This window comes from Microtus oregoni, unplaced genomic scaffold, assembly GCF_018167655.1.
Source record: "Microtus oregoni isolate MIOR12 unplaced genomic scaffold, Mior012 000005F_ref0000423, whole genome shotgun sequence".
NCBI lineage: Eukaryota > Metazoa > Chordata > Mammalia > Rodentia > Cricetidae > Microtus > Microtus oregoni.
Genome location: NW_024543064.1, coordinates 11,957,500 through 11,985,218, shown reverse-complemented (window position 1 = coordinate 11,985,218; position 27,719 = coordinate 11,957,500). Strand labels below are relative to the sequence as shown.

The 27,719-nt window shown below is 54.6% G+C and overlaps 1 protein-coding gene across 1 annotated transcript; it reads left to right on the top strand.

Annotated features, from left to right (window-relative positions):
• Epha2 (EPH receptor A2) lies at window positions 1-26,709 on the top strand. Its single transcript, XM_041652331.1, has 17 exons — window positions 1-204; window positions 5,111-5,178; window positions 6,857-7,532; window positions 14,708-14,863; window positions 14,938-15,270; window positions 16,197-16,312; window positions 16,624-16,777; window positions 18,158-18,257; window positions 18,654-18,709; window positions 18,906-19,031; window positions 19,135-19,323; window positions 19,442-19,503; window positions 19,588-19,797; window positions 19,959-20,108; window positions 20,526-20,719; window positions 21,174-21,329; window positions 25,722-26,709. Exons 1-17 carry the CDS (start codon window positions 123-125, stop codon window positions 25,825-25,827), a joined length of 2,934 nt encoding a protein of 977 aa, XP_041508265.1. The 5' UTR covers window positions 1-122; the 3' UTR covers window positions 25,828-26,709.
• Window positions 26,710-27,719: the final 1,010 nt, after the last annotated feature.

Here is a 27,719-nt window from a genome sequence, read left to right as displayed (position 1 = left end):
TCCATTAAGATCTTGGGGCAGGAGGGGAAGAAGTCCGTGGCTGGCGGGCGGGCAAGCGGGCAGGAGCAGGGCACCGAGGCCGTGTGCGGATAGCAGAGATTGCGGGGAACGAGAGGCGCGGCATGGAGCTCCGGGCAACCGGCTTCTGCCTTGCGCTGCTGTGGGGTTGCGCGCTGGCGGCCGCGGCGGCACAGGGAAAGGAAGGTGAGTGTCTGCGCGGTGGCCGCAGCCAGTAGGGACCCCGGGCCACGGGACCCCGGGCTACGGGACCCCGGGCCACGGGACTCCGGGCGCTGAAGCTCCACGCTTCTCTCCGGGACGTACCTTTGGAAACCGACTTGTGCCTGCTTGGCGCGCTGGGTTCGGTGGGGTTCGCGGGCTGCGGTCGGGGACAGTCTTGGGGACCCTCTCCTGGGACTCCAGGCTTTACGGAACTAAGAGATGTAGACTGGGGCACTCAGGGCTCGGAGGCCGCGGAAAATGGGATGCGGCGCCCGCCACGCGGTTGCAGCCCGTCAGCGGCTTCTGGAACGCGACCCCCGCAGGGCGCGCGGGGTCCTTCGGAGGAAAGAAGGCTTTTAAGGGGACTTTTCCGGGCGATCAGCTTCTTAGTAACCCTAGCTTGCTTAACTCATCCGCCCTGATTTCGTGCGGAAGGCATTTGGGTGCAGTCCCCGCTTGTTTGGGGAGGGGGCTTCTCGGCGGCCTGACCCAAGATGGTTTCTCCGCTCCCCGTTTTTACTCGGGTCTCAGAGGCCACCGTAAGAAGCGCCTGGGGTCAGCCCTGACCACGCACACCTTCCCTTCTTGCCAAGCCGCACTCCCAGGTTCGGGAGACAGGTTAAGGGGCAGGAGCGAGGACAGGAAGTCCCAAAGTCAAGTGTACTGAGCAAGGGGTGACTCAGAAGGAGGAAATGCGGCAGGTGGGGTTGCGGCCTCCTTCGATGTAGAGCCGTCACCTCGGGGCCACCGGGAGCCGGGTACCTGGAGGTGGGAAGTGAATCACCTGCCCCCGCCCCAATGTGCCAGAGGGAGCCACGCAAGGTGAGGGGGCCGCAGACTTTGTCTTTGCCCAAGGCACGGCCTGGGGTGTGCGTGGGGGCGTTGCCCCTCAGCTTAGGGTCTCCGAGAGGATGGGGATTCCTGCCCTGCCCTTGGCCGAGGATCTTCCTGTCCACCCAGCCGGAGCTGGCTTCCGTTTCCCACAGCGAAAACTTCCCTGCTTCTGAACATAGCGCGGCTTCTGCCGGCTTCAGCAGGGGAAGCGTGGAGAAAACCCTGATGGGTGAGAAGTTCCCTAATTCTTTTCGCCTTCCACGTTGGGAGGGTAAAAGGCCAGTTTGGAGCTCTTGGCGGGTGGAGGGGTGTCAGTCACATCCTGGCCCCATCCCAAGGACAGACAAAGCCGCTGGGTCCCCCGGGAAGTTCTTTTTGTCTCTATGTGTGTCCTGCAGGGCAGGGCAGGGAATCTGCGACCCTCATGCCCCCTCCCCCCCCCCCCCTCGATTCGGTTATTGACTCTCTCTCTTCTTGAGAACTGGTTGGGGAGAAGGGAGAGACAGCTGGAATTGCTACAGGCCTTTCCTGGGCTGCCACAGAGTTGAGGATTAGACGTCTGTTTTGCTATGCGGGCTCCTGACCCCCAGCCCCCAGCAGGGAAGCCTTAAACAATCTTGTACTTGTGCCTCCCTCCCGGCATCTGTCCTCCTCATCCCGGCCATTGTGATTAATCCCGTTTGCATGGGATGGAGGAGGGAAAGGGTGCATATTGCCCCGTGGTTGTGGAAAATTCTTGTCTAGGCTCCGGAGTCCCAGTGCTTGTGTGATGAGGGGATAGGGAGGGGGGTTGTGACCCAGCTGGTTTCACTTCGGGTTGGGGGAGCTGCGGGCAGGTATGATCTGTCTGGTTTCTAGCCTCAACACAGCTGTGCGGCCTCTTCTACCGTTCTTTGCTGAATTTGGAAACCCAGAGGGAACCAGTTAGGGTCTCGACAGCTGCTGAATTTGCCCCTCTATAGTAACTTTTACTTTATTACAGTGTGTGTGTGTGTGTGTGTGTGTGTGTGTGTGAATGTCAGTGTATGAGTGTGGAACTCAGACTTGCAGGAGGAATTGGTTCTCTCCACCATGTGGGTTCTGGGATTGGAACTCAGGTGACAGACGACATGCGGCTTTACCTGCTGAACCAACCATCTCACTGCCTGTCCTTCTAGTGGAGGCCCCCCACTAGTCAGCCAGAGCCCTCTGCACAGACGGGTCTGACCCACCTATCCAGCTGTCTCCTCCGCTGACTCGGATGGATGGGGGTTAAGAGGCAAAGGCCTGGAGAGGGCTAGGTTTCTTAGCTCAGCGAGGGCCTTGCCTGCCTCCCAGCCCCATGCCTGTTTGCATCCGGAGTCTCCGGTCTCCCCACCCCTCATCCCCCTTTTTAGGTGTAAGCTGATCTTGGGTAAAGAGGGATGAGGTTAGCAGGGAGGTGGCAAGGGGGACATTGCATTGTGGGAAAGCTCATAAAGTCATGTAGCCCACAAAGGTAGCCTATGGCAGTAAATCCCTCCCTCCCTCCCTACTGTCTTTTAAGGGACGGGGACTTATAGAGTACTCCATCAAAGGCAACCTTTTGGTGAAACCCTGAGAGGGTCATGCCAAGGGCTCCCAAGCTTCCTGCTTCCTATAAGTCAGGAGCTCTGTCAGGGCAGAGGGACAGCTGGGCTCTCCCCGTTCCTGATGGTTGGCTCTAGGGAATTTCCCTGGGAGGGGGCCGTGGCTGGCAGCCCTGGGGATGTGTGAAGCCCTTCTTTTCTTCTCAGATTGAACCTGGTGATGTTTCTAGATCCAGGCTTGGGCTGACCCTCCTGTTAGATTAACCCTTCAGAGTCCTTTCCGCAAGGGGTCTTGTCTTGAAGTTTCTCCACTGCTTGAGTGTACGTTTGTGTGTGTGTGTGCACGCGCACACACGTCTGCTATACATTAGATTTACTGAGAACAGCCCTCCCCTTCATCTTCCTACCTACCCAGCTGGAGTCAGGAACCCCCAGCACCATTCCTGTGGGGTTAGTGAGTTTCCCAAGGTTAGGCCCTGGGCATGTCTGAACAAATCCCTGCCCCCTGCCATTACCCACCTGACCATCCACTCTCTCCAACTTACAGCCAGCTGTGGGATGTGGAGCCTGGGCCACTTCAGAGTTCCCCTTCCTTGTCTGGGCTCCCAGAGCCTTCATAGGGTGGCTGAGGCCAGGGTCAGGTTGGTAGTACCTCTCACTAGGGCCTTGACTCCTCCCCTCACCCCCTCAATATGGAACCCCAGTCTGTCTCAGTTTTCCCCAAGGTTCTCCATTCTCCTAAATCTTGGTGTGGAGGAGTGACACTTCTGAGACCAGATCTTCAAGGTACCCTGCCCATGAGAACAATAACTTTGCAGTTCCTGCTTCCTCTCCCATAGCTCTTTGGCTTCTGAATCTGGGGACCTTGCATGGGTCCGAAGCCTCAGTTTCCCTAATACCTGCTCTCTAGGGAGGGTGGCATGACTTAGCCTTTATTTGGAAATGGAAGAGAAACAGATCTTGGGCCTTGGCTGCTGCACCTGGCAGAGAAGTGGGAGTGGCCTGTGGAAGGAGCCGGAGGGCCAGGCCAGGTGCAGGGAAGCCCCTGGCAGAACCTCCCTCTGCCCAGATGCCTCCCTTTTTAAATACAAAAAAAAAAAAAAATTTTTTTACTTCATGTGCATTGGTGTTTCGCCTGCATGTGTGTCTGTGTGACATAGTCAGATCCTTGTTTTTTTTTATTTATTTATTTATTAATTATGTATACAATGTTCTGTCTGTGTGTCTGCAGGCCAGAAGAGAGCACCAGACCCCATTACAGATGGTTGTGAGCCACCATGTGGTTGCTGGGAATTGAACTCAGGACCTTTGGAAGAGCAGGCAATGCTCTTAACCTCTGAGCCATCTCTCTAGCCCCCTAGTCAGATCCTTGTAACTGGAGTTACAGACAGTTGTGAGCTGCCATGTGGGTGCTGGGAATTGAACATGGGTCCTCTTAATCACCAAGCTATCTCTCCAGCCCCCTTCCAAAAGCCTCTTGAGGGAAGATAGTGTGGTCTTGTCACATGGTCCCTCTGGGTCTGGAAAGTCCCCTTTGAGGATTCCCATCTATCATTCCCCCCACAGGAGACCTGGCCAGAGATTTATGGCTTTGGGCCCCTCGCTGAGACCTCCATGCCAGAGACTGTGGTGGGAAGACCCATTTCCAGGATACTCACCTTTTTTGTCAGATCCTCTTGTTAACTTCCCTTTCTTTCGTTTTTTCTTTAAAAAAATATTTATTTATTTATTTGTTATGTATATAATATTCTGTCTGTGTGTATGCCTGCAGGCCAGAAGAGAGCACCAGACCCCATTACAGATGGTTGTTAGCCACCATGTGGTTGCTGGGAATCGAACTCAGGGCCTTATGAAGAGCAGGCAATGCTCTTAACCTCTGAGCCATCTCTCCAGCCCTTCCCTTTCTTTCTCTTTTCTTTCTGACCATGTAGCATTGCTGGCCTGGAACTCACTATGTAGACCAGGGTGGTTGAGAACTCCTAGACATCCATTTGCCTCTGCCTCTGAGGGGCTGGGATTAAAGCTGCGTGCCACCACGAAAGGCTGGCCAGCATCACTTTCTCAAGGAGCACCTCAGTAGCTATTACCCACTGCTACCCTGTGTGCTGGGTGGCCTGGTTTGGGTCAGGGTGTTCTATGCCAGGGGGATGTGGCAGAAGCCGACAGTTCTGTCCTCTGTGACCCATGTGCAGTGTCCCCTTGTTCGAGGAAGCAGATGGGGCACTGGGGTATCATTTTATTCTGTTCACCCCAGCACACTGACCAGCTGCTGTCCTGCAGGGCTGAGCACTGCCCTTCCCCCAGCCAGGGGCATAGCTGAAACCCTTGTGACCGGCGGCTGTAGGGCATGAGTCCCACCTCTTCCCAGGTCAAATCATGTGTAGCTCCTGGGGTTGGGGTTGCGGACGCACACACACACCATCACCACCGCCGCCCCACACTAGTCCTGCTGTGTTGCTCCTGGGGAAGCCCCAGCTCATCGGCCCCTTTCCCCGTCTTTCCCACAGTTGTTCTGTTGGACTTCGCAGCAATGAAAGGGGAACTCGGCTGGCTCACACACCCCTATGGCAAAGGGGTAAGTAAAGTTCCAGAACTGAGGGCGGGTGAGAAGGGGAACTGCAGGTCCCAGGAGGGACGGAGGATGGGAGCTGGGATCAGACAGTGCCTCTGACCACACAGGACTGAGTTAGTGACCCAGACCAGGGCAGACTAGATCTAGGCAGGAAGGAAGGGATCTTAGGTGACCCCGCTGGAGAGACAGCTGAAGACCGTGGCACAACGGGATATTCCATAGGGGTTCCTGGCTCTACTTGCCTCTTGGGAGGGAAGGGTTAAAGGCTGCCCTGTCGTGGAGGTCTTAGCACAGGAGGTGAAGAGTGAAGGATAGATAAGGGACCCTAACTCCCTTCCTGCCTGGGGCCCCTTTCCCTGTCCCTCCCACAGGGGACATCTCCCTTTCTGCTCTGCTTTATGGTGTTCCTCTGACCGCTGACCGCTGCTGCTAAGTCAGAGGCCGGGAAGCTTTGTGAGAGATACTGTTCTGCTTTGGGCCTCAGTTTCCCTTGCGTGCCACGGATCCTGGTTAAGTTGGGGCTCTGAGCCAGGGTGAGGAGTGTGTCTCTGGGGAACTCTAGGGACAGTTCCTACAGTTGGCCAGATCTGAGGGACTTGCGCCCAAGTCATGGCGCCAGTGAGGTCTGAGGTAGAGTTTGGAACAGACATTCCGGGACCCTGGAATGTCCAGCTGGAGGCAGATAGCCTCATCCAACCCGGTCATTACAATACAGAAGGAAACTGAGCCCTGGGGGCATGTGGGTCTTGGACAATGTCACACAGGGCAGGGCAGGGCAGGGCAGGCCTCTTTTTTGTTCTCTTTACTTGCATTCATTGAAATTTTTTCTCATTCATTTGTTCACATATTCATTCATCTGGGACCTCCCTAAGTACCTACTCAATGGCAGAGAGGCCCTGGGGATTCAGAGCTGAGTCAGTTGCTGCTCCCATGCTGAAGAGTTCAGAATACAGCCCTGGGAGCCAGGCTTGTGTTACCATATGCCAAGTCCCCAATGATAAAAGAGGACATGGTGATCCTGGGGGGTACCCAGCGCCATCCAGACATGCTGGACGAGCCTCAGCTAGATTGTAAGCACAAACTGCCCAACTCCAGGCCCTGGAGGATCACCTGTGGCTTTGACTTACTGTACTCATCAACACACATGGCACACAGCGATGACCCTAGCCACGATGGCACCATGCCAGCTGTTTCGTAGTCACCCTGAGTGCCACGTGCTATAGTCTATGTTTTGTTGTTCATCCTCTCATGAGGTGGAGGATACGGCTCCCGTTCCATAGATGGGGTTTAGGGAGTTCAATGTTGAGAATGTCCCAGACTCCATCCCACGCCCACTGATGGGGAGACTCAGTACCCAAACATTAGGACCAGAAAGACCCACAGTCAGGTCTCGGCTCAGTTATTTTGTGACTGCATTTTTCCGGGTCTCATTTCCCTTCCCTGTAGAATGAGGGCATAAGAGCTGAGAGTCAGTTGTGGAGGCAGGAGACAAGATGTTCAGAGTCATCCCCTCATGACATAGTGAGTTTGAAGCCAGCTTGGGCTACGTGAGATACTGTCTCAATACAATGAAGAAAGTAAAATATGGGAAAGGGGGAAAAACTGTGAGACTGAGCCCGCCTGCTGGTGGGATTCAGTCCGTACCCTCCCCCACTGACCGTCACGTGTTCCTCACACACAGTGGGACTTAATGCAGAATATCATGGATGACATGCCCATCTACATGTACTCCGTATGCAACGTGGTGTCTGGTGACCAGGACAATTGGCTCCGTACCAACTGGGTGTACCGGGAGGAAGCTGAGCGCATCTTCATTGAGCTCAAGTTCACCGTGCGAGACTGCAACAGCTTCCCTGGAGGCGCCAGCTCCTGCAAAGAGACCTTCAACCTCTACTACGCCGAGTCGGATGTGGACTATGGCACCAATTTCCAGAAGCGCCAGTTCACCAAGATCGACACCATAGCCCCCGATGAGATCACGGTCAGCAGCGACTTTGAGGCTCGCAACGTCAAGCTGAACGTGGAGGAGCGCATCGTGGGGCCGCTCACCCGGAAGGGCTTCTATCTGGCCTTCCAGGACATCGGCGCCTGTGTGGCGCTACTCTCAGTCCGTGTCTACTACAAGAAGTGTCCTGAGATTCTGCAGAGCCTGGCTCGCTTCCCCGAGACCATCGCCGTGGCTGTCTCCGAGACTCACCCCCTGGCCACTGTGGCTGGTACCTGCGTGGACCATGCGGTGGTGCCGTATGGGGGCGAGGAGCCTCTCATGCACTGCACGGTGAATGGCGAGTGGCTGGTGCCTATCGGGCAGTGCCTGTGCCAGGCGGGCTATGAGAAGGTTGCCGATGCCTGCCAAGGTGAGTGGAGGTTCCTGGGGTGGCAGGGAAACCTTACTGTGGTGGGAGGCGGTGCTGGTGGGAGGTCGCTGCTCTGGGATTGGAGCATTTTAGTAAGTAGGGGACGTCACTGCTCTGCTATGTCTACCTGTACCTAGAGGGAGGGCTATGGGGCTTAGGACAATGGCATAGGTCCCAGTTCCCAGACCTTTCAGTTTCATCTGTTTCCTTCACCCCCCCCCCCCCTGCACGAGTTTCATCATCTGTAGAGAGGGTCATAGTATCTATCTTGGGGGGGTAGTTGTGGCAATCACATGACCTCATGCTCGTAAAGTGCTTAGGTCAGTGCCCAACACACACATACCTGTAAGTGCGGCTGTTATCTTTTTTTTGATTCATCCCATGACTAGTTCCTATTCTTCCGCGGCCCTGCAGTCTGTTCCCAGAAACTATTTCTGATTCTCATGCTGTGTGGCCTCAGGCAAGCTGCTCAACCTCTCCGGGCTTCAGCTTCTCCTCGAGTAGTTTGTTGAATCAGGACCCAGGGTATGCTAGAATCACCGGGAGTGCATTTGAGAGGCCGTGAAGTGGGCTGTGTTCTGTTCTCACTAGAACCACAGACCCAGATCTTCTGTTGGGGTTTATTGATGACTGTTGAGATTGCAAAGGGCCCCTGTTTAGGTGACTCTCTGGGAACAGGCCAGGGCAGTGGTGAGCTCACACAGGGGAAGCTGTGATGACCGCCAGGGCCTGCCACAGCGGAAACGCACAACCATCGAGGGTTTGCAGTGGATGGCTCTGGAAGCGACTGGGCAGAGCATGTGTGGAATGCAGCTGACCTTTGGAAGGCCTGTCCCGGGGAGCTGCTTTTGCAGAGATAAGCTCAGTGTTGAGAAACTGGGGGCTAGGGCCTTACATATGTGTCTTGCAGGTGTGCATACCTGCCACGGATGACCCTAACTGGCTAGGTCCCTGCTCATCTGGCCTCAGCTCTCCTTTGAGGAAAATGGGGGGGGGGCATTGCCTCCACCTGTGGACCTAGCTTGCCATGAAGGAGGCTGAAAGCCCCCTGAGTTCTGGCTAATAGGTGGTCTGTGTACCTCTGAGGCATAACACAGTGCCTAAGCCCCCCTTGCTTCATCACCCTGCCTCTCCTCCCCACTGCCCTCTGCTGAGTGAGGCCCCCACTTAGGTGACCTCAGATGCACGCTCTCAGCTTCAGACAATGACCATGGGTGCGTGGGGAGGGGGGAGGGGGCTGGTCAGGACGAGTGGGCCCAGGAGCTCCTCCCCCATGACATCCTAACACAAGAATGCGGGTGTGGAGGAGGGGAGGTTGAAAACTTTCCACCCTGGTGATTCAGACCCTGCAGAGATAAGTGGGCTGGGGTGGGGGTCCTTCATGAAGTGGAGCAGCTCCCTCCTCTTGGGGATCAGGGTTCTTTGCTTTGTTTATAAAGAATCACCAACCCCCCCCCCACACACACACACTAGGAGTAAGCCCAGCAGGAGGACCAGTTCCCTAGAGGGACACTTGACTTAGCTGGCAAGGCCCTCTCTGTGCCAGCCACCCACGGCCCTGGCTCTGTCCCCTTTGCACCTCTTCCCAGCCGGGAAAAGGTCTCACCGTGACAGTGTTCAAGTCTCCGAACCCAAGTGGAAGAAGGAGGAGAGCGCTGGCTTTGCCAAAGTGACTTCCACACGTGTGCCATTGTGTGCACGCGCACTCGGGCAATCATGATGAATCCATTTAGTTTCAGAATTCTTTCTTCTCCATTCTGCCCGGCAGCCTGTGACTGTGGCACTGAGGGGGTCGATGACAGCGTGCTCTGTAGAATTGGTCTCCCCGAGTCCGTGTGTCCCTTCCATGAGGCTGGGGTTCTTTGTTAGTCCCATTGAATAGATGAGGAAACTGAGGCCCAGAGGCTTACCTGGAATCACACAGCCATGTCAGTGTTTAAACCATGGTGCACAACAGTACCCAGGCCGCCATAGGTTAGGAAGTAGGACAGGAAGTGACCAGATCCTGTGGAATCCCTGACTCAGCTCTTGGCACTGAGATGGGCTTGCTGGGCAGTTCTGGGATGGCAGGTCTTGGCACCGGAGCTGGGGCTCCATCAGAGGGAGGGGTGGGGTGACTAGAGGGCCATTGTGTGTTGAGGACATGGGTGAGGGCACAGGGTCTTTCCAACCTGTTTGGCACTCTTCAAGCTGTGACCCCAGGTGCTTCTGTTACAGCTTTTACTGACAAGAGCGGCCGTGGTGTCCCAAGGCCGACCTGCACCTTGTTAAGGTCATTTCCAGAGTCATCAGGCAGCATATCTGTTCTTCCTGGGGGTTCCCTCCCCCAGAAGGCTGGAACTAGCCAGGAAGGAGTTAAGTGGTCAGAGGAAAGGGGGGAGTCCTTTCAGGTGCCCAGTGTGGACAGGTGGGCATGCTGCCCGGCCACAACTACCCAGAGCTATGTCAGGAATGAGCCAGCCTCCCTCCAGCTCTGTCCAGGGGACAGTGGAGTCACTCAGACTGACTGCCATCTCCCTGGGGGCTGCTTTGTCTGTGCTTCCTGTGTTGGCTTCTGCAGGGCCCCCGACTGGCGCCTTGCCTCTGCCCAGGGAGACCAAGGCCAGGTGAGCAGGTGGTTAGCAGCTGGAAGGCCAGCTTCTGGGGGATGTCCCTGCCTGGCTCCAGTTTCATGACCCCCCTTTCATATATAGGGGTACTTTATTCCAGGTACCAGAATAAATATTTCACAGCCAAGGTCTATAGTCTGCCCAGCACCCAGAGAGGATGAGGACTCTTCCCCGTTTCCAGATGAGGAGATCAAGGCCCAGAGGAGACATGGCATACTGTTTCCACTTGCCCGTGGAGCCGAGTGACTATGGCAGAACTCCTTTGGGTTTTTTCCTTACTATCTGCCAATGGCTGTCAGGCACCCTTTTGTGATCGGATCCTAGAAGCTGTCACTTTCTTTGTCAGCTCAGTTTGAGCTATTACATGTGATTACTGTGAGTGATGAGAAGGGACTCCCAGCCCAGGGCTGTAGCAGTGACCTTGGACCACGATGCGGGTGGGGGCTCTAAGGGCCTTTGATCGTGGCTCTCAGGCTTATGCCTCCCCTGGTATGTAAATACCAGGTCTTATCTCTGTGGGTTTTGGGGATAAGGGTTGTGGCAGCAATCCCCCAGCCTCACCCCTGGGCTCCCAAGAGCAAGGCTAGGACCCAGTAGCCCTGCCAAGCAGGCTTGGCCCCTCCCTAGTTACCGGAGGTAAGGAGGTAAAGTGGGTCCCCTGAACGGAAGGAAGGAGGCAGGCAGAGAAAGCCAAACAAGATAAAGGCTGGAGGTGGGAAAGCTGGGTGGGCGGAAGGGAGCACTTACCTGCTGGGTGGCAGATATGCCCACAGATGATCCCAGGGCACTTGTGAGAGGAGCAGGGCCCACCCTGATAACCGGGAATGGGGTTCCCCTTTTCTGTAGGTACCACAGGGCCTGCTGGGAGCACCCTCCTTGGACTGGGTCAGTAACTCACAGGTCAAATTCACTGTCGAGTGCAAAGTCCAGGCTCCCTGCAGAGGACTGGGGTAGCGAGGTGGCATTCTGGTTGCCAGCTGTCCCTGGCTTGGGAAGGCTGATTGCCACCAGGGCTGACCTCTTGACCTCACGACCTCACTGCCCGAAGCCTGGGGGGAGGCTGGGCCTGGGGAGGGGTTCCACAAGGAGCTGGATTAGCGCCATACAGAGGGCGTCTGTCCCTGAGTCACCCTGCACTGCCACCTGAGGGGCGGGTATCAAGAACTGGAAAAACCAGGGTACAGCCCTAGCTATAGCGCTTGTGCCCCAGTTCTGCTGCTTGGAGTGGCCCAGGCCTGCCTGCCAGGCAATCGGGGCCAGAGATACACTCTGCAGGTGCCCCAGGTGGGTGTCCAAGCGGTCGGCATCCCCGAGGGGCTGAAACGCCACTCGCTTCTGCAGCCCCTGGCATGTTTCATTGTGCATGGTGAGTTTGCCATTCATTCATTCATTCATTCATCCACCCCTTCATTCATTCATCCGTCTCTGCATTTGTTCAAGCCCCTCCATCGCATCAGGCCTTGTGCTGAGCCACATACGGGAGCAGGTAGACCAGACTCCACTCCTACTCCAGTCTCAGAGAGCAGGGGAGGGGGGGGAGAGATCCTCCTGTGTGCACAGATAATTTCAAATGAGGCATAAAAGCTAGGCTGTGAATTCCCCTGGAGCTGAAAAGATGCTAATCTGTGGTCACACCACCGTATCCCAGTTCCCGACATTGTGCCAGACACGTAGGTTGGGCTTGTCTCTGTTTGGTAAACTTGAACCTGAGTAATAGATGCCCTGTGTTGGAGCACCAGGGAGCCTGAAACTGAACAACAGTTGGTGAAGGTGTCAGAGGAGTTAAGCTATTGGCAGTGGGTGGGTCCTCGGTGTGCTGGGTGTGTTTGTGAGTGGGCCCCTTGTTGTTGCTTGCCCTGGATGTTGGGAAATGCAAGCAATTCGGAGGGTCCTCATGGTCTTCCTGATGTGTTCTGGGCCTCTCTAGATAGACACTTGCAAACTCTGGCAGGCCGGGCCCAGCCAGGGGTGCCCCGGGGCCCTGTGATTGGAGGAGGAGGGGGTAGTGCCTTTTCGGCAGGCAAGCGCATGCCCTGTGGACACCGCCTCTCGTGCATTATCTGGTACATCCGCAGCGGAAATCTCTCCAAATTCCCTTTTTCCTGCCGGCAGGCAGGCCACCCCCAGGCTCTGGGGCCGAAGAATAGAGCCCATATCTTCCCCCACTTCCTCTCTGGCATGAGATGGTGGGGAGCAGGGACATGAGGGTTGGCAGGTGGCTCAGGCCTTTGTGGCCGCACTGAGTGCCAGGGCTGGGTCCCAGGCAATTGTGATTTGGGGGCTGGACCCTCCATCTCCTGAGTCCCCTGACCTTGGTCCCCAGAGAACCAACACTTAGTCACACGCAGGCATCTCTGGGTTTAAGTGAGAGCACTGGGGAACGAAAACTGGGATTAGCAGGGCCTGGCGTTCTGGCGTCTCATTTTTGTGTGAAAGTTGAAGGAAGGAGAGAGCTATTTTTATATTGTAACAGCTATGTAACAGGAGCGAGGCCAGAGACACACTCTTCCCAAACCCACGAGGAGGCTTTGCAGCTTGGAAGAGGTGACTGTAGCTAACCCATAGCCCACTGGGGTGGTGCTGGCGCTCCTCTCCAGACTGCTCTGGCTATAGTCAGGACTTTACCAAGTGGGTCATCAGGCCTCATGGCTTGCACCAGGCTTGCCCAGCCCTGAACTTTGTTTCACATTGACGCCTTCCTGGGAACAGAAAGGGATGACGGGGAGCCGCTTAGCTTCAGCTATTCTCCCTTTATCTTGGAGACCTTGAGCAAATTGACCCACCAGGGCCTCAGTTTTCTTAACTGCAGAATGGGATGAATGCTAGCCATGAATGGGTGCCTTCATCTTGCTATTTGGTTCCGAATTAAATCCCTTCTCAAAATAGGTGCCCAAGTTCGTGTGTGTGTGTGTGTGTGTGTGTGTGTGTCCGCGCGCATGTGCACAATGGCTGGGCCAGCCTGGGTACCTCAAGGAACCATGATTAGAATGTTGTTTCCCAGCCTTCTAGCAAATGCAGGGCACAGGCTCGCTCTTGACAGCCCTGCTGTCAATCCCATCTCCCTTCCCACCTCTGCTTTATTGCCCAAGGAGAACTGGGCTATGCTCTCCAGCCTGGCAGGAGACTTGAATTGGCTTCCCGGGATGGGGGTTGGGGAGGTTCTCAGGCCTTGGGGCCAGGGCTGCCCTGTATCAGGCAACCTTTGTCCAAGAATTTTCTTCCTCCCACAGTGCAGCATGCCTCTCGGGATAAAATCTGAACTTCTTTGCATGACATTCAAGGCCTTTCTCCCAATGCGTTATTGCTACGGTTCCTTCTGTTTGTACCTAGAAGGCTGCTCATACCTTGTGTATGGCAAGCTCTTGCTCACCCTGATATCCTACTTGGCCATGTTGAACTTCTACACAGCCATTAAACCCCAGCTGAAGTATCCCCTCTGTGGCGTCTCAGGTGCCCGGCCGCCATCTTTTACCTCTGTCAGTCACTTGGCTGTAGTTTTCTTTAATTCAGAGTCTTAGTTTTCACCTTGGGGTCCGCAAACCACGTGGGCTGGGCGGAGGAAGATAGCCAATGAGTGACTGATGAAGGACCCTCCCTGCATAAAAAGCAAAAAGGGGCATGCAGCATTGAAAAAGGAGGTCCCGGGGCTGGAGAGATGGCTCAGAGGTTAAGAGCACTGGCTGCTCTTCCAGAGGTCCTGACTGAGTTCAATTCCCAGCAACCACATGGTGGCTCACAACCATCCGTAATGAGATCTGGTGCCCTCTTCTGACCTGGAGGCATAATTGTATACATAATAAATACATAAATCTTTTAAAAAAAAGTTAAAATAAAGAAAGAAAAAGGAGGTTCCCGGGGACAGCACTCAGTCTGCTCCCGAAGGTATCCAATCTCTGGTGAGCCCTGTGAAGTGACCCTCGTGTCTGAGCAGCTTCCTGCCTTTAGGCCAGGAAAGGGCTTGGGGCAGAGAGCAGGGTAAGGTGTTGGGAGGAAGCCCCCAGAGTCAGGTGCCTGAGTCCCTAGCCAGCTGGTCCAGGATGGACTACTGAAGGAGGAAAGACCACTTCCCGGCGGCCCCCTGAGAGGAGCAATGACCTGGCTTTGGAAATGAATCCAGGGAAAGCTGGGGCCTGGCCTTTCCTGCCTCTCGGAGGCCAGCCCCGGAACAGGAAAGAGATGGAGGCCTACGGTAGAGGAGCCTTGGCAGGGGGGCATCCTGACCGAGGAAGGCCAGCTGGTTAGTCAGGGTGGAGGCTCACAGCCACACTCTCCACCCGTCAGTTCACATCTGTGGTGCACCGTAGAGATGCTGCCGAGCCAGTCTGCATGAGTCAGGCTGGAGGACCTGCTCAGGCTGGAGGAGAAGCTGTGGCCCTCGAGTGCTAGGCTTTGAGGTGTGACACTTCTCGCAAGAGGCAGCTGGCATCACACGTCCCAGGGTTTGGGGCACTTGGGACAAGTTATTTTTGTGCCCAGCAGGCACTGGCCATGGGTGTGATGTCAATGAGAACACGGCTGGGGAAGGACAGACAGAACTGACCTCATGTCTGTCCTTGTCCCTTTCAGCCTGCTCGCCAGGATTCTTCAAGTCTGAGGCATCCGAGAGCCCTTGCCTGGAGTGTCCAGAGCATACCTTGCCGTCAGCCGAGGGTGCCACCTCCTGCCAGTGTGAAGAAGGCTATTTCAGGGCACCTGAGGACCCACTGTTCGTGCCCTGCACACGTGAGTCTTGAGGAGATCCGGGAAGGGGTGGCCGAGTGAGGGGACAGCCCCTTTGACCACCAGTCTTTTGACAGGTCCCCCCTCTGCCCCCCACTACCTCACGGCCATCGGCATGGGTGCCAAAGTAGAACTGCGTTGGACACCCCCCCAGGACACCGGGGGCCGCAAGGACATTGTCTACAGCGTCACCTGCGAACAGTGCTGGCCCGAGTCTGGCGAGTGCGGGCCCTGCGAGGCCAGCGTGCGCTATTCAGAACCTCCTCACGCCCTGACCCGCACAAGCGTGACAGTCAGCGACCTCGAGCCACACATGAATTACACCTTCGCCGTTGAGGCCCGCAATGGCGTCTCAGGCCTGGTGACTAGCCGAAGCTTCCGCACAGCCAGCGTCAGCATTAACCAGACAGGTGAGCCGAGGGACGGTAATGGGTCATGACCTGCCGGGGGAGGGGGGGACCTGCCTGGGTGGGACTTGAAAACAGATACCCTTCCTGGGTGTGGTGGCACACCTTTAATACCAGCACTTAGGAGACAGGCAGGTGAGCGATCTCTAGGAGTTTGAGGCTAGCCTGGTCTATGGATTGGGTGCCAGGACAGCTAGAGATATATAGTAAGATTCCTGCCAGGCATGATGGATGGCATACTATAATCCCAAGACGTGATCTGAAGGCGGAGGCAGAAAGGTCAGGAGTTCAAGGTCATCCTCAGCAAGTAGTGAGTTCAAGGCCCCTGTTAGGCAAAGGAAGGTGGTTCAGAGCATAGTGCTTGCTGCATAGACGTGAGGACTGCACCTCATAGGGGCACAGATCCCTTGCACCCACACAGACAGAGACAGGGAAACCCCAGCTGATAAAGCCAGGGCGGGGTTCAGTAACTGACTTCTGCCTCAAAATCTAAGGCTGAAAGGGATGGAGGAGATAACCTTTGACCTCCACATGCACATGTTCACACACACACATGTGCATGTGCCCACATGTGAATGCACATATCTGCCCCAGTCTCTGGACTCCTTAGCCCCGGGACTTCAAGTTATTTCTCTGGAAATTTATTTCTCTTTTCAGAAAGATGTAGAAGGCTGTTAAACATATAAACAATATAAATCGGGGAACAGGAAGGTGGGCTCAGTCAGGAAAGCAATTGCTACGTAGGCATTGGGATCTGGGTTTGACTCCTCGGCGCTCATGTAAACGCCTGGCCCCACGGGTGTGTGTGTGTGTGTGTGTGCCATTGGAATCTGAACACGGGTGCTGGGGACTGGGGACGGGACAGCTGGCACTCTCCACCCTTCACCCCTTCCTGCCTCCTCATGCCCCTCCCACCCTCTTTTGCCCAGAGCCCCCCAAGGTGAGGCTCGAGGACCGCAGCACCACCTCCCTGAGTGTCACCTGGAGCATCCCTGTGCCACAGCAGAGCCGCGTGTGGAAATACGAAGTCACCTACCGCAAGAAGGTAACTGAGGGTCGGCTGGGCCAGAGGAGATGCTCTATGCAGGGCCGTCTGGAGAGGCCTCCCAGGGCAGCACAGGGGAGGATTATAGGGACAGAGGATGTTTTGGGTTCTCAGAGCCAGTTAGAGCAGGCTGTTTGGGATTCAGCTAGTCCTGGGGTCACATAATCCCTTTTTGTACTTATACACCTTGGTTTGTGTATCTGTCTGGTTGGATAGCACAGGAAGCCACCTTTCTGGCCGGGACCTTGGCTCTTAGCAAGGCCAAGGTCCCTATCTTCACTGCCTGCTCCTCTACCCACCTCCACTCACAGGGTGATGCCAACAGCTACAATGTGCGTCGCACGGAAGGCTTCTCCGTGACCCTGGATGACCTGGCTCCTGATACTACCTACCTAGTGCAGGTGCAGGCACTGACGCAGGAGGGCCAGGGTGCCGGCAGCAAGGTGCATGAGTTCCAGACACTGTGTAAGTCAGGGAAGCAGGGTAGGACATTCCTGGGGAGGAAGTGTGGGAGTCTGGAGATGCCCCTTTCCTCTTAGCCATATGTGGGGAAGGGCAGGACTACAACTCAGATGTTGGACCAGGGATGTGCATTCAGGGCAGTGTTAAGAGGTCAAGGGAGGCTGTGGCTCTGGCGTTGATAGTTCTGAGTTCAAACGCTACATAAGGAAGCGCTAGCTCTGGGCTGCGGCATGGCTCAATTGGTAGAGTACTTACCTAGCATCCCCAAGGCCTCGGGTTCAATCCCACACATGTATAAACCCCTGGTGTATGCCTGTGAAGGATCAGGTGTTTAAGGGCATCCCAGGCTACATGAGCAATTCTGCCTCAAACATTAAATATTTAAGCAAATACATACACAAAACAAAATTAAAAAACAAACAGTAAAGATTAGGGTTATTAATTTGCCCTCCATGAGCCATCAGGACATCCCCTGCCCCCGTGCCTGGCTGTGGAACAGTAATTAATATTCCCAGGACAGTCTGGCGAGGTCTCAGTTAAGATGGAGTACTCCTTGTACTCCTGCACAAACCCAAGTTCCCAGCATTATGTCAGCTCTCAGCCACCTGTAATTCCAGTGCCAGGCATCTTCACTCATGTGTACACATACCACCACCACCACTACACACACACACACACATAATTAAAAATAAATCAATCGCTGGGCGGTGGTGGTGCACGCCTTTAATCCCAGCACTCAGGAGGCAGAAGCAGGTGGATCTCTGTGAGTTTGAGACCAGCCTAGTCTACCAAGAGCTAGTTCCAGGCTCCAAAGCTACAGAGAAACCCTGTCTCAAAAAAAACCACCACTATTTGTCTTACTGGTCTTTTACTTGTATATTTTGGTTCCCATTTTTTTGTTTTTATAGGGTGTTTGTGTGTTTTCTTTTTGTTTCTTTGTTTGTTTCTTTTATTTTATGCTCATTGGTATTTTGTCCGCATTCATGTCTACATGAGGGTGTTGGATTCCCTGGAACCGTAGTTACAAACAGTTGTGAGCTGCCTGTATGTGCTGGGAATTGAACCCTGGTCCCTCTAAATGAGCATCCAGTGCTCTTAACTACTGAACCATCTCCCCAGGCCCTTTGTTTCTTAAAGAGAAGAAAAGGTGTGGAGTTGGGGTAGAGTAGGAGAATCTAGGAAGGGAAAATTGTGATGGCGGGGGAGGGGGGATTTTGTTTTTGAATTAAAAAAAAAATCCTTAGAAAACTTGAAGGTAGGAGCGCCCAGCATGCTGTTGGTACCCAGGCTTCTCAGGTCCTTAAGGGGAGCTTTGAGTGCTGTGGGGTGTGTCTGGAGGGTTTAGGGTGGGATCTCTCTCATCAGTTGGTCTCTTCCCAACAGCCACGGAAGGATCAGCCAACATGGCGATGATTGGAGGTGTGACCGTTGGCTTGGTCTTGCTTCTAGCGCTGGCGGGAATTGGCCTTTTCATCCATCGCAGGTTTGTCTCCTGGGCTTCCCAAGGGCCTGGGTTGGATGCAGAAAGGCAGGGCCCCAAGTAGGCCAAGGCAATTTAATCTAATTTAATCTAAGCCTATGGGATCCCTGCCTATGGGAGGAGGATGAGCTGAAGTTTGGGGGTCACGGTGGCCATTGCCCTTGTGCTCCTTCTTAACTTCTGCTGGACATGGGGCAGGACATGCTACCTAGCTCAAATGAGAAAAGCCCTCATTATGGCTGAGTATGTGGTCCTTGCAGAGAGTGATGTTCTTTCCTCTGCCTTCCCCTCACCCTCTGCCTCAGACGGAGGCTGAGTGGATTGCTAGGCAGTGAGGTACTTTTGGCTAGCACAGGCTGTACTGACCATGTGTGTCTGGTTCCTGGGGGTTTCTTCCAGGAGGAGGAAGCTGCGAGCCCGCCAGTCTTCTGAGGATGTCTACTTTTCTAAGTCAGGTGAGATGCAGGAAACCCCCACCTCCCCCTGTGCCCCAGGAGCTTTCCCAGCTCCTGGTGGACCTAGAGGCTTCATTCATTATCATCCAAATTTTCCTGAGGTCCCCTAGTCACGTGGCCTCTCCTTCGCTAGAACATTGCCTCCAGGAACCGCTCCTCAACCTGTCCGTGACCCCGTGTCTCTTTCTCCTTCCAGAACAACTGAAGCCCCTGAAGACCTATGTGGACCCTCACACTTATGAAGACCCCAACCAGGCTGTACTCAAGTTTACCACCGAGATCCACCCGTCCTGTGTCGCAAGGCAGAAGGTGATTGGAGCAGGTGAGGCTGTGGCCTGGAGAGGTCAGGTGATGGGTGGTCCAGAGAAGGGTCTGCTCCATGCACAGGCTTACTTAGGTTGCTTGCACACCTTGCCCTCCCACAGGAGAGTTTGGAGAAGTCTATAAGGGAACGCTGAAGACATCATCAGGGAAGAAGGAGATACCGGTGGCCATCAAGACACTGAAAGCCGGCTACACGGAGAAGCAGCGTGTGGACTTCCTGAGCGAGGCCAGCATCATGGGCCAGTTCAGCCACCACAACATCATCCGCCTGGAGGGCGTTGTCTCTAAATGTGAGACCTGGGGAGGTGCTCGGAGGTGGCCCCGGGTAGGCAGTCGGGGAAACCAGTCAGGGGCTGGGCCCCTATCGTCCTTACCGGCCTCACTCACACCCGTATCCATGTTTTACAGACAAGCCCATGATGATTATCACTGAGTACATGGAGAATGGAGCCCTGGACAAGTTCCTTCGGGTAAGGTTACGGTTTGGGAAGGTGGCAGGGGGTGGAAGCTGGGGTTTCTGGGGCCACTTGGCACTGAGAGACTGTACCCTGCAGGAGAAGGATGGAGAGTTCAGTGTGCTGCAGCTGGTGGGCATGCTGCGGGGCATTGCATCTGGCATGAAGTACCTGGCCAACATGAACTACGTGCACCGGGACCTGGCTGCCCGGAACATTCTTGTCAACAGCAACCTGGTGTGCAAGGTGTCTGATTTTGGCCTGTCCCGCGTGCTGGAGGATGACCCCGAGGCCACTTACACTACTAGTGTGAGTCAAGAGAAGGGGGCGTCATACCTGGGGGTGGGGGGCTTAAGGGTGACTTTTACCCTGGATCTGGGACGTGAGGCGTGAAGGGTGACTCCAGGCCCACAGAGAAGGGGCCCTGAGTTCTGGCTGGGACAGGGGTAACTGGGGTTGGTCTCCTGCAGGGCGGCAAGATCCCTATTCGATGGACAGCCCCAGAGGCCATTTCCTACCGCAAGTTCACCTCAGCCAGTGACGTGTGGAGCTACGGAATTGTCATGTGGGAGGTGATGACTTACGGCGAGCGGCCCTACTGGGAGATGTCAAACCATGAGGTACTGATCGCTGTCAAGATTTCCCTCACTCCCGAATCTTGCCTCCCCCCCCCCCCCGCAGAAGAGGTCTGGGATCGATGTGCATCGAGTAGAGACCCCACAAATACTTGTCATGGGGGAGGATCTGGCCTCTGTAGTGAATGCAAAGGCAGCAAGAAGGGAAGGATTTGTGTGCAACTTGCGAATATGTGTTGGGTGTGTGTATTCGCATGTGTGTCTGTGGGCATGTGTGTGTAGGCACATGCATGTATGCATATGTCTGTATGTAGGTATATGAATGTGTCTGTATATATACATGTGTATGTGTGCATTTGTATATGTGTGTTATATGCACGCGAGCACATCCCATGTACCCGGTGCCTCACCTAGTCTGAAGGCCTGAGATGCTAAGGACACCATGATGCTCGTGTTCCCCAGGTCATGAAAGCCATCAACGAAGGTTTCCGGCTCCCCACACCCATGGACTGCCCTTCTGCCATCTACCAGCTCATGATGCAATGCTGGCAGCAGGACCGTTCCCGCCGGCCCAAGTTTGCTGACATCGTCAGCATCCTGGACAAGCTTATCCGCGCCCCTGACTCCCTCAAGACCCTGGCTGACTTTGACCCCCGGTGAGTCTCATGTTCTGTGCCCAGACTAGCCTTCAGGTTCACGCATGTGAACTGTGCGGCTTCTCAGGTTGATGACTGGGTGGCTAGGTGGGAGTCGGGTATGAAGGGGCTCAGAAGTGACATGTCAGCGCTGGCAATGGGGCCAGGTGGTGTGAACTGTTTGCCTGATACACACAAAACCCTGGGTTCAGTCCCCAATACCTGGAAAAGGAAAAGGAAGCCAGGCACGGTCTATTATTAACATCAGTACAAGAAACCAGTTTAAATGGTACAAGGGCAGGCACTGGGCTCAGTAAGGTGGGCTCTGTACAGATGGGGAAACTGGCACAGGGTGCCAGGACCCTGACTGGGCTTCCTCATTTGCTCTGTATGCCCTGCCCAAGCTAGGAGGGTAGGGGCTGGGGAGGTCATATTAGGCAGCCCCTCACCTGTGGCCTCTGGATTTCCACCCCAGAGTGTCCATACGGCTGCCCAGCACCAGCGGCTCAGAGGGCGTCCCCTTCCGTACGGTGTCCGAGTGGCTGGAAAGCATCAAAATGCAACAGTACACGGAACACTTCATGGTGGCTGGGTACACGGCCATCGAGAAAGTGGTACAGATGTCCAACGAGTGAGTAGACGCCCTGGACCTGCTGTTCACCTCTGGGGACAGCTTCTGACTGACACACACTCTCTCTCTCTCTCTCTCTCTCTCTCTCTCTCTCTCTGCCTCTCTGCTGGGTGCTCCCCCCCCTCTTCCTCCAGAATGGGATGACACTGGGAGATAGGGAGATAAAAAGTTTTCATCACAAAGCTTCATATATGGAGGGCCCTTTGCCCACCCTGGGCTGCAGTGCAGTGTAAGGAATCATTGCTTCTATAGGCCCGGGATCCTACAGCCACCAGGAGTAGAGAGTTTAGCTTTGATTAAGCAGGACCCAGGCGGAGCCTTGTGTTCTTTTCCTGGTTGGTGCCTGGGAACCAGAGCCTTGCCAGCCTCTCCCAGGCCACGCTCCCTGTGTGGTTAACTCAGCCCTGCCACTCACCCGCTGCTGGCCCTGGGTATGCCCCCTAGTCGGACCGTGTAAGTGACCTGATCACTCCACCCCATCTCCATCACTGACCCTTCCCAGAACAGCCTTGGCAGGGACATCTCTTCCCGTCCCTGGAGGGACACAACATTGTCCTCTTAGCCTTTGTGCTTCTAAAAATAGCTGTGGGTCCCAATAGCCCGGGATCCAAGTGTCCAAGGCCATCGCAGAAACAGGCCCTGGGGTAGGAAGGTTTTGGGAACTGCTTGGAGGAGGTGACCTGGACCTCCTCATGTTCCCGGGCTCTAGCCGCTCTGGGACCTGGGCTTAAACTCAAACATTCTCTGGGGTTCCTGACAACCTCCCAGCTGGGCTTCTGACCTGCTGGCCATGAATGTGGCCGTGAAAATGGTGGGTCATGGGAAATGGACAGGAAAAAATTAATCAGAGGGAGGTGTAAGAGAAGATGGAGAGAAAACATTAGATCCCAAGATCACATTGGCTCTGAGTCCGTGTCCCAGGTCTGCAGTGCAAGGGAGTTTGGTCCAGCTTTGACCTTGGTGCTCATTTCTCCACGTGGGGATTGCATGGGTGTGATTCAAATGCATAGGTTGCCTTGATCCTTATCTCGTTTCTGTCTTTCCCACGAGCCCATAAATCACGGTTCTGTGCCCTGGTTCCTGAGTCCCTCTCCATTTCCCTGGCAACCTGGGTCAGTCCCCAGGTTCCTTCAGGTTCTCTCCCCCAGGAAAGCACAGCTTTTCTTCTAGTGACCGGCACTGAGAGTAAGGAGCAGGTTTACAGGAAACACATGGCTGTAGAAGCATCCCAAAATAGCCTGGGGTGCCCCTCGCCAAATCCTTTCCCACGAGCTGGAGCAGGCTCCTGGTCAGACAGGCGGTGCGCGCAGGCAGTGTGCAAGCTCGGGGGTTATTTGAAAAGTGTCTAGATAAAGCCCGGAAGTCTTTGAGCGCTCCTTCCTCCTCCGTTGTGCTCAGACCCAGTGGCTCACAGGGTTCCCTCTGGCTCTCTGAGAGGATGTGGGGATGATCTGTTAAACCCACGGAGTTTGACCACACCATGGAGCCCAACAGGAGCTGGTGGCAGAAGAAGTCAGTTCCGTTCCTGATAGGGTCAGGATTTAGGCTTCTGTACCCTGTCTCTCCCCTCCCCGAGCCTCCCTTTCCAAGGACCTGGCCTCTTCTACCCATAGCCCCCCATCTCTTCCCAGCTTGTGTCCCCCATGATATTTTGGACTCGGTTGGGTTTTGAGCTGGGTAAGATCAAAATGACTTCCTGAGGACCTGATAGAGAAAGAGGTTTTGTTTATTTATTTGTTTGGTTTGGGTTTTGGTTTTGGTTTTATGAAATAGGTTTTCTCCATATAGCTCTGGCTGTCATCGAATTTGCTTTGTAGACCAGGCTGGCCTTGAACTCACGGAGATCCACCTGCCTTTGCCTCCCAAATGCTGGGATTAAAGGCGTGAGCCACTACTGCCTGGCACAGCAAGCATTTTATTATACTGTACCTTGAACAAAACAGCGGGCCCAAAGGCCAGGCCTGCCCAGCATTAAGGCTACAGAATAAAGCATCCTCAGGCGGATTTCTGTGAGTTCGAGGCCAGCCTGGTCTACAAAGGGAGTTCCAGGACAGGCTCCAAAGCTACAGAGAAACCCTGTCTCAGGGAAAAAAAAAAAAAAAAACACACAGAATAAAGCATCCTGACCGGGCACAGGCTCCAGATGGGTCTTAAGGATCAGAATCCACAGTTGGGTGTGAATGATATAATTCTTGAGTCTCTGGGCACTCTTGTGCCTCCACCCCCACCCCCTCACTTAGTAGGTCTTCATGGGTACTTAACATTCATGGGATTTACTGCTTAGGGGAAAGAGTGTACAGAATTGACCTGGCTTGTTTCTCTTCATTCCTGCACAAGGGTAAATGGAGATACCCTGTTCTGCATCCCTTAGGGGAAGACTGAGGTGGGAACTGGAACCAGCCTGGACCCTGGCTTGTCTGTGGCTCTCACCCCAGTGCCTTGTTCTATTTGTAGTCAAGAAAAGGTGTCCTTTAATCACAGCGCTGGGAAGGTAGGGAGGGGCAAGTGGTTTCTCTGCATATGAGGCCAGCCTGGTAGTCCACATGAGTTCAAGTCAGCTAGGACTATACAGCGAGACCCTGACTCCAGGCGGGCAGGCTGGTTGGTCAGCTGGTCGGCCGGTTGATTGATTGATGATTGATTGTGGAGCTTGGGGAAGGAGCACACGGCTCAGGAATACATCATCATCTCCGCAAAAAGAAACGGGCTTGGGAGGTGTGACCAGACCCACCACAGCCTTGACGTGAATCTGGGCCAAGACTCTTTAGCCTCCCAGACTGTGAAAGGAACCACTCTGCTGGAGAGAAAGCCTCGAGGTGGGGCAGGGGGCAGCCCCACAGTACTGTTTACATACATATTCATTTGCTCAGCAGTGCAGGGTGGGATCAGGCCCAGTGAGTCTGGGGTTCCCTAGCTTCCCTTCCCCACACTGACCCCTGAAGGGGGTGCACAAAGCATCCCAGCCTGTTTGTGGTAGCTTTAGAGCCCCCTTTCTGTTTTCTGGCCTTTTGGCTGTAGCAGGAGCCATCCCTCCCTCCCCACCTGGGTCTGCCCATCCCTGCTCCATGCTTGGCTCTTTCCGAGCCTGTGGGAAAGTCATGTCTCCGGCATTGCAAACTCCCGGAGCCTGTACCCTATAATTACCTCCAATTACAGCCAAGAGCTGGCCTGTAAAAACCTGGGTGTTTTCATGAGCAAGGGCTGGTGGGCGAGAACGGTGGAAGAGAAAACTCCTGAAGTTAGCAACAGACATCTGCTGACAGCTCCCGAAAGCCTGTGTGGTTCTACCTAGGATGGGGGGGTGGGGGGGTGGGATGACAGCCTACCCCTTCCTCATGGGTCCCCTGTGACTTACTGTCAGCCTGGCACCAAATCCTAGCCCCTCAGTTGGACACTTAGCCCTCGGGTTCCCACGGGGAAAGGTAGCCTGCCTCTAGCGACCTGCAGGCCTGGCCCACTAGAGTCTAGCAGAGCCTGACCCTTGGAAGACCGTCAGCAAATACTCACCAGACTCTGTTGTGGGTGGGGAGGGATGAGAGAGTGGAGGGGACTAGAGGTGCTAGATGGGGCAGTCCTTGGATGGAGGGCCTTTTTTTTTTTTTTTGGTTTTTCGAGACAGGGTTTCTCTGTGGTTTTGGAGCCTGTCCTGGAACTAGCTCTAGACCAGGCTGGTCTCGAACTCACAGAGATCCGCCTGCCTCTGCCTCCCGAGTGCTGGGATTAAAGGCGTGCGCCACCACCGCCCGGCTGCAGAGGGCCTTGATAGGACACTCGTAGGGGGTCCCTGAAGAGGCCTCCTGCCACTTAGGGAGACAGACAGGAAGACATTTCTTCACTGCTGGTATAATTCTCAGTGCAGTGTGGCCTCAGAAAAAAGTCTCTGCACCTCTCTGAGTTTCAGTTCCCTAGTCCACAAGACAAGGGGTAAGAAGGGCATCTAAGGCTGGGCAAATCGTTCTGCCGGTAAAGTGCTTACTGGGCAAACACGAGGACCGGAGTTCAATCCCCAGAACCCGCAGCAGCACCCGTGGGGAGTTCCGGTGCTGAAGAGGAGACAGGCACGCCCTTGTATCTCGAAATAAAGTGGGCAGCTCCTAAAGCGAGGTGGCCCTTTGACCTCCCCACGCATTGCACACATGTATGTGCCTGCATACACATATGAAACATACACACAGAAAGAGCACCTCCTCTCTACACCCCTGTGAAGAGCTGCTTAGAGAAGAGGCTCGGCAGGAGTCAGCTGGCTGGCGGGCCATGTTAGGATATCCCCCTCCCTGCCTTGCTTTCCTCTCTGTCTCTGACTCTCCCTCTCTCCCCCTGCCCACTTCCCCAGCTGGACCAGACTGCACAGCCCTGTCCCTAACTCTGCCTTCTCTCCCTCCCCACCCACAGGGACATCAAGAGGATTGGGGTGCGTCTTCCTGGCCACCAGAAGCGCATTGCCTATAGCCTGCTGACACTCAAGGACCAGGTGAACACAGTGGGAATTCCTATCTGAGTCCAGCAGGGCCTCGTGTCTACCTTGACTAACAATACTTGAAAAGAACACAGTGGTCTCCCTGCCATCCCTGTGCTGGGCCACTAGGACTTAACTTATTTCTACTTCTTCCTCATCTACGCCACCCTAAGGACTCTGCAGGGAGCTCTTGAACGACACCCTGGCCTGAGCTAGGGAAACTCCTGGATTCTGGGCAGGGGCCTCTTCCCTCTGCTAAGGACCCAGCTAAGCACTTAGAGGTTGCCATTACATTCCCAGCATTCCCTGGAGCTAGAATGCCACCAAGACCATTGATACCGACGTGGGACATTTCCAGATGGATCTCCCCATCACCTTTTCCCCCCAGGAAGCCACCTCAGGAGCTGAGGCTGGACACTCAGCCCAAGACCAGATGACTAGGGCACTGTAAGCCCCACCCCTCGTTGTTAGAGGGTAGAGTGTGGACTTGGCTGGGTGGAGCCCCAGCAATCTTCCAGTGCCTTCTTCAGACCCAGGACCCTGCCCTCCGCCCTCGAGGGCCAGTTTCTTGCTTTCCTGGGCCCCCTCAGGATGCTTGTTTGTGTTGAGGTTTTTTTAAAATATATATTTTGTACTTGCGGAAAGAATGAGTGTGTGGCAGGGACCTTGCCAGGGCTCGGGACGGAGGATGCCCTGCAGTAGACATTCCCGGGCTGGGGGCTGGCCAGACTCGCAGGAGTCGCTGCCCAGCCGCCTCATCTCTAGCCCCTTTGGACGACTGTCACTGCTGTCAGTGTTACTGATTTTATTGGGTTGTTTTGTTCTGTTTGTTTTTTTTTTTGAAACTTAACTTATTATTATTTTTTTTTATATTTATTGTTAGAAAACAACTTATTTCTGCTCTGGAATAAAGGTGCAGATGGTTCAAAATGACTTGTTTTTTTGTTTTATCCTGGATGCTCAGTTGGGTCTATGGCTGCCTGTTGGGGGCAGAGGGGACCCCCTAACTCCAAGCGTTTAAATAGAGCTTGTGCAACAAGGGGGGGTGTTGTATCACCCTTGGAGAAAGAGTGGGTAGGAATGGGCAAGGGGCCAGGGAGCATGCCCCAGCCTCCACACACACCAGCAGGCTTGATCACCTTTGATCTCTAGGCTTCTGCAGGGCTGGGAGGCAATGAGAATAGCTGTTAGCCTCCTTCCCACTCACTCCCCCTGGTAGGAGCTGCTGAAATGGACAGGAGGGCTGGCTACAGAGCCTTCCACACATTTTGTCGAGTTGGAGTCTCGCCTGGCATTCGTGAGTTTTGTGGGCATTTCCATGCTATGGAAGAGGAAGACTGAGGCTGTGTGTCCAGTGACCAGACTTGCCTGAGGCCACATAGCTTTTTAGTGACAGACTAGCATTGAAAGAAGGGCCAGGAACCACATACACCCCCACCCCATTTTCTCATGAAGAAAGTGAAGCTTAGAGATGGGCAGTGACTTGCCCAAGGTCACACAGCAAAAGCCTCTGAGGAAGTTTGTCACCGTTTCAGATTCCAGGCACTTGCTTCTCCTGGGTCTATATATCAGGATGTTCATAGCGGGGACTTGGAAAGATGTTGCAGACGGGGGACCAGAGAATGATTAAGTGAGCAGAGCTTCCTAGGGAAGGCTTTCCTGGAGGAGGACACCCCTGGAGGAATCCACCAATGAGGCAGTTGGAGGGAGCAGGGCAGGCAGAGCTGGGTGCGGGGGTGTGAAACCGCACAGTTGTGCAAGGGAGCCACAAGCAATTCGGTGTTATTAAAGCATGACGGTGTGGGATGCCTGAGCGATCTCCAGGGCCTTGTAAGGCAGGTCCAGAACTTCAAGTTGACAGCAGTGGGGAGCCACTGGAGGTTTTCAGCAGGGCGTGGCATGGTTAGAGTCACAGAAGCTTGGCACTCAGGCCT

Coding starts and splice junctions, on each gene's coding strand:
- Epha2 (XM_041652331.1), top strand. CDS start 123: ATGGAGCTCCGGGCAACCGGCTTCTGCCTTGCGCTGCTGTGGGGTTGC. Junction 7,533..14,707: donor GGTTGCCGATGCCTGCCAAG/GTGAGTGGAGGT, acceptor TGTCCCTTTCAG/CCTGCTCGCCAGGATTCTTC. Junction 19,798..19,958: donor AGGCCACTTACACTACTAGT/GTGAGTCAAGAG, acceptor GGTCTCCTGCAG/GGCGGCAAGATCCCTATTCG.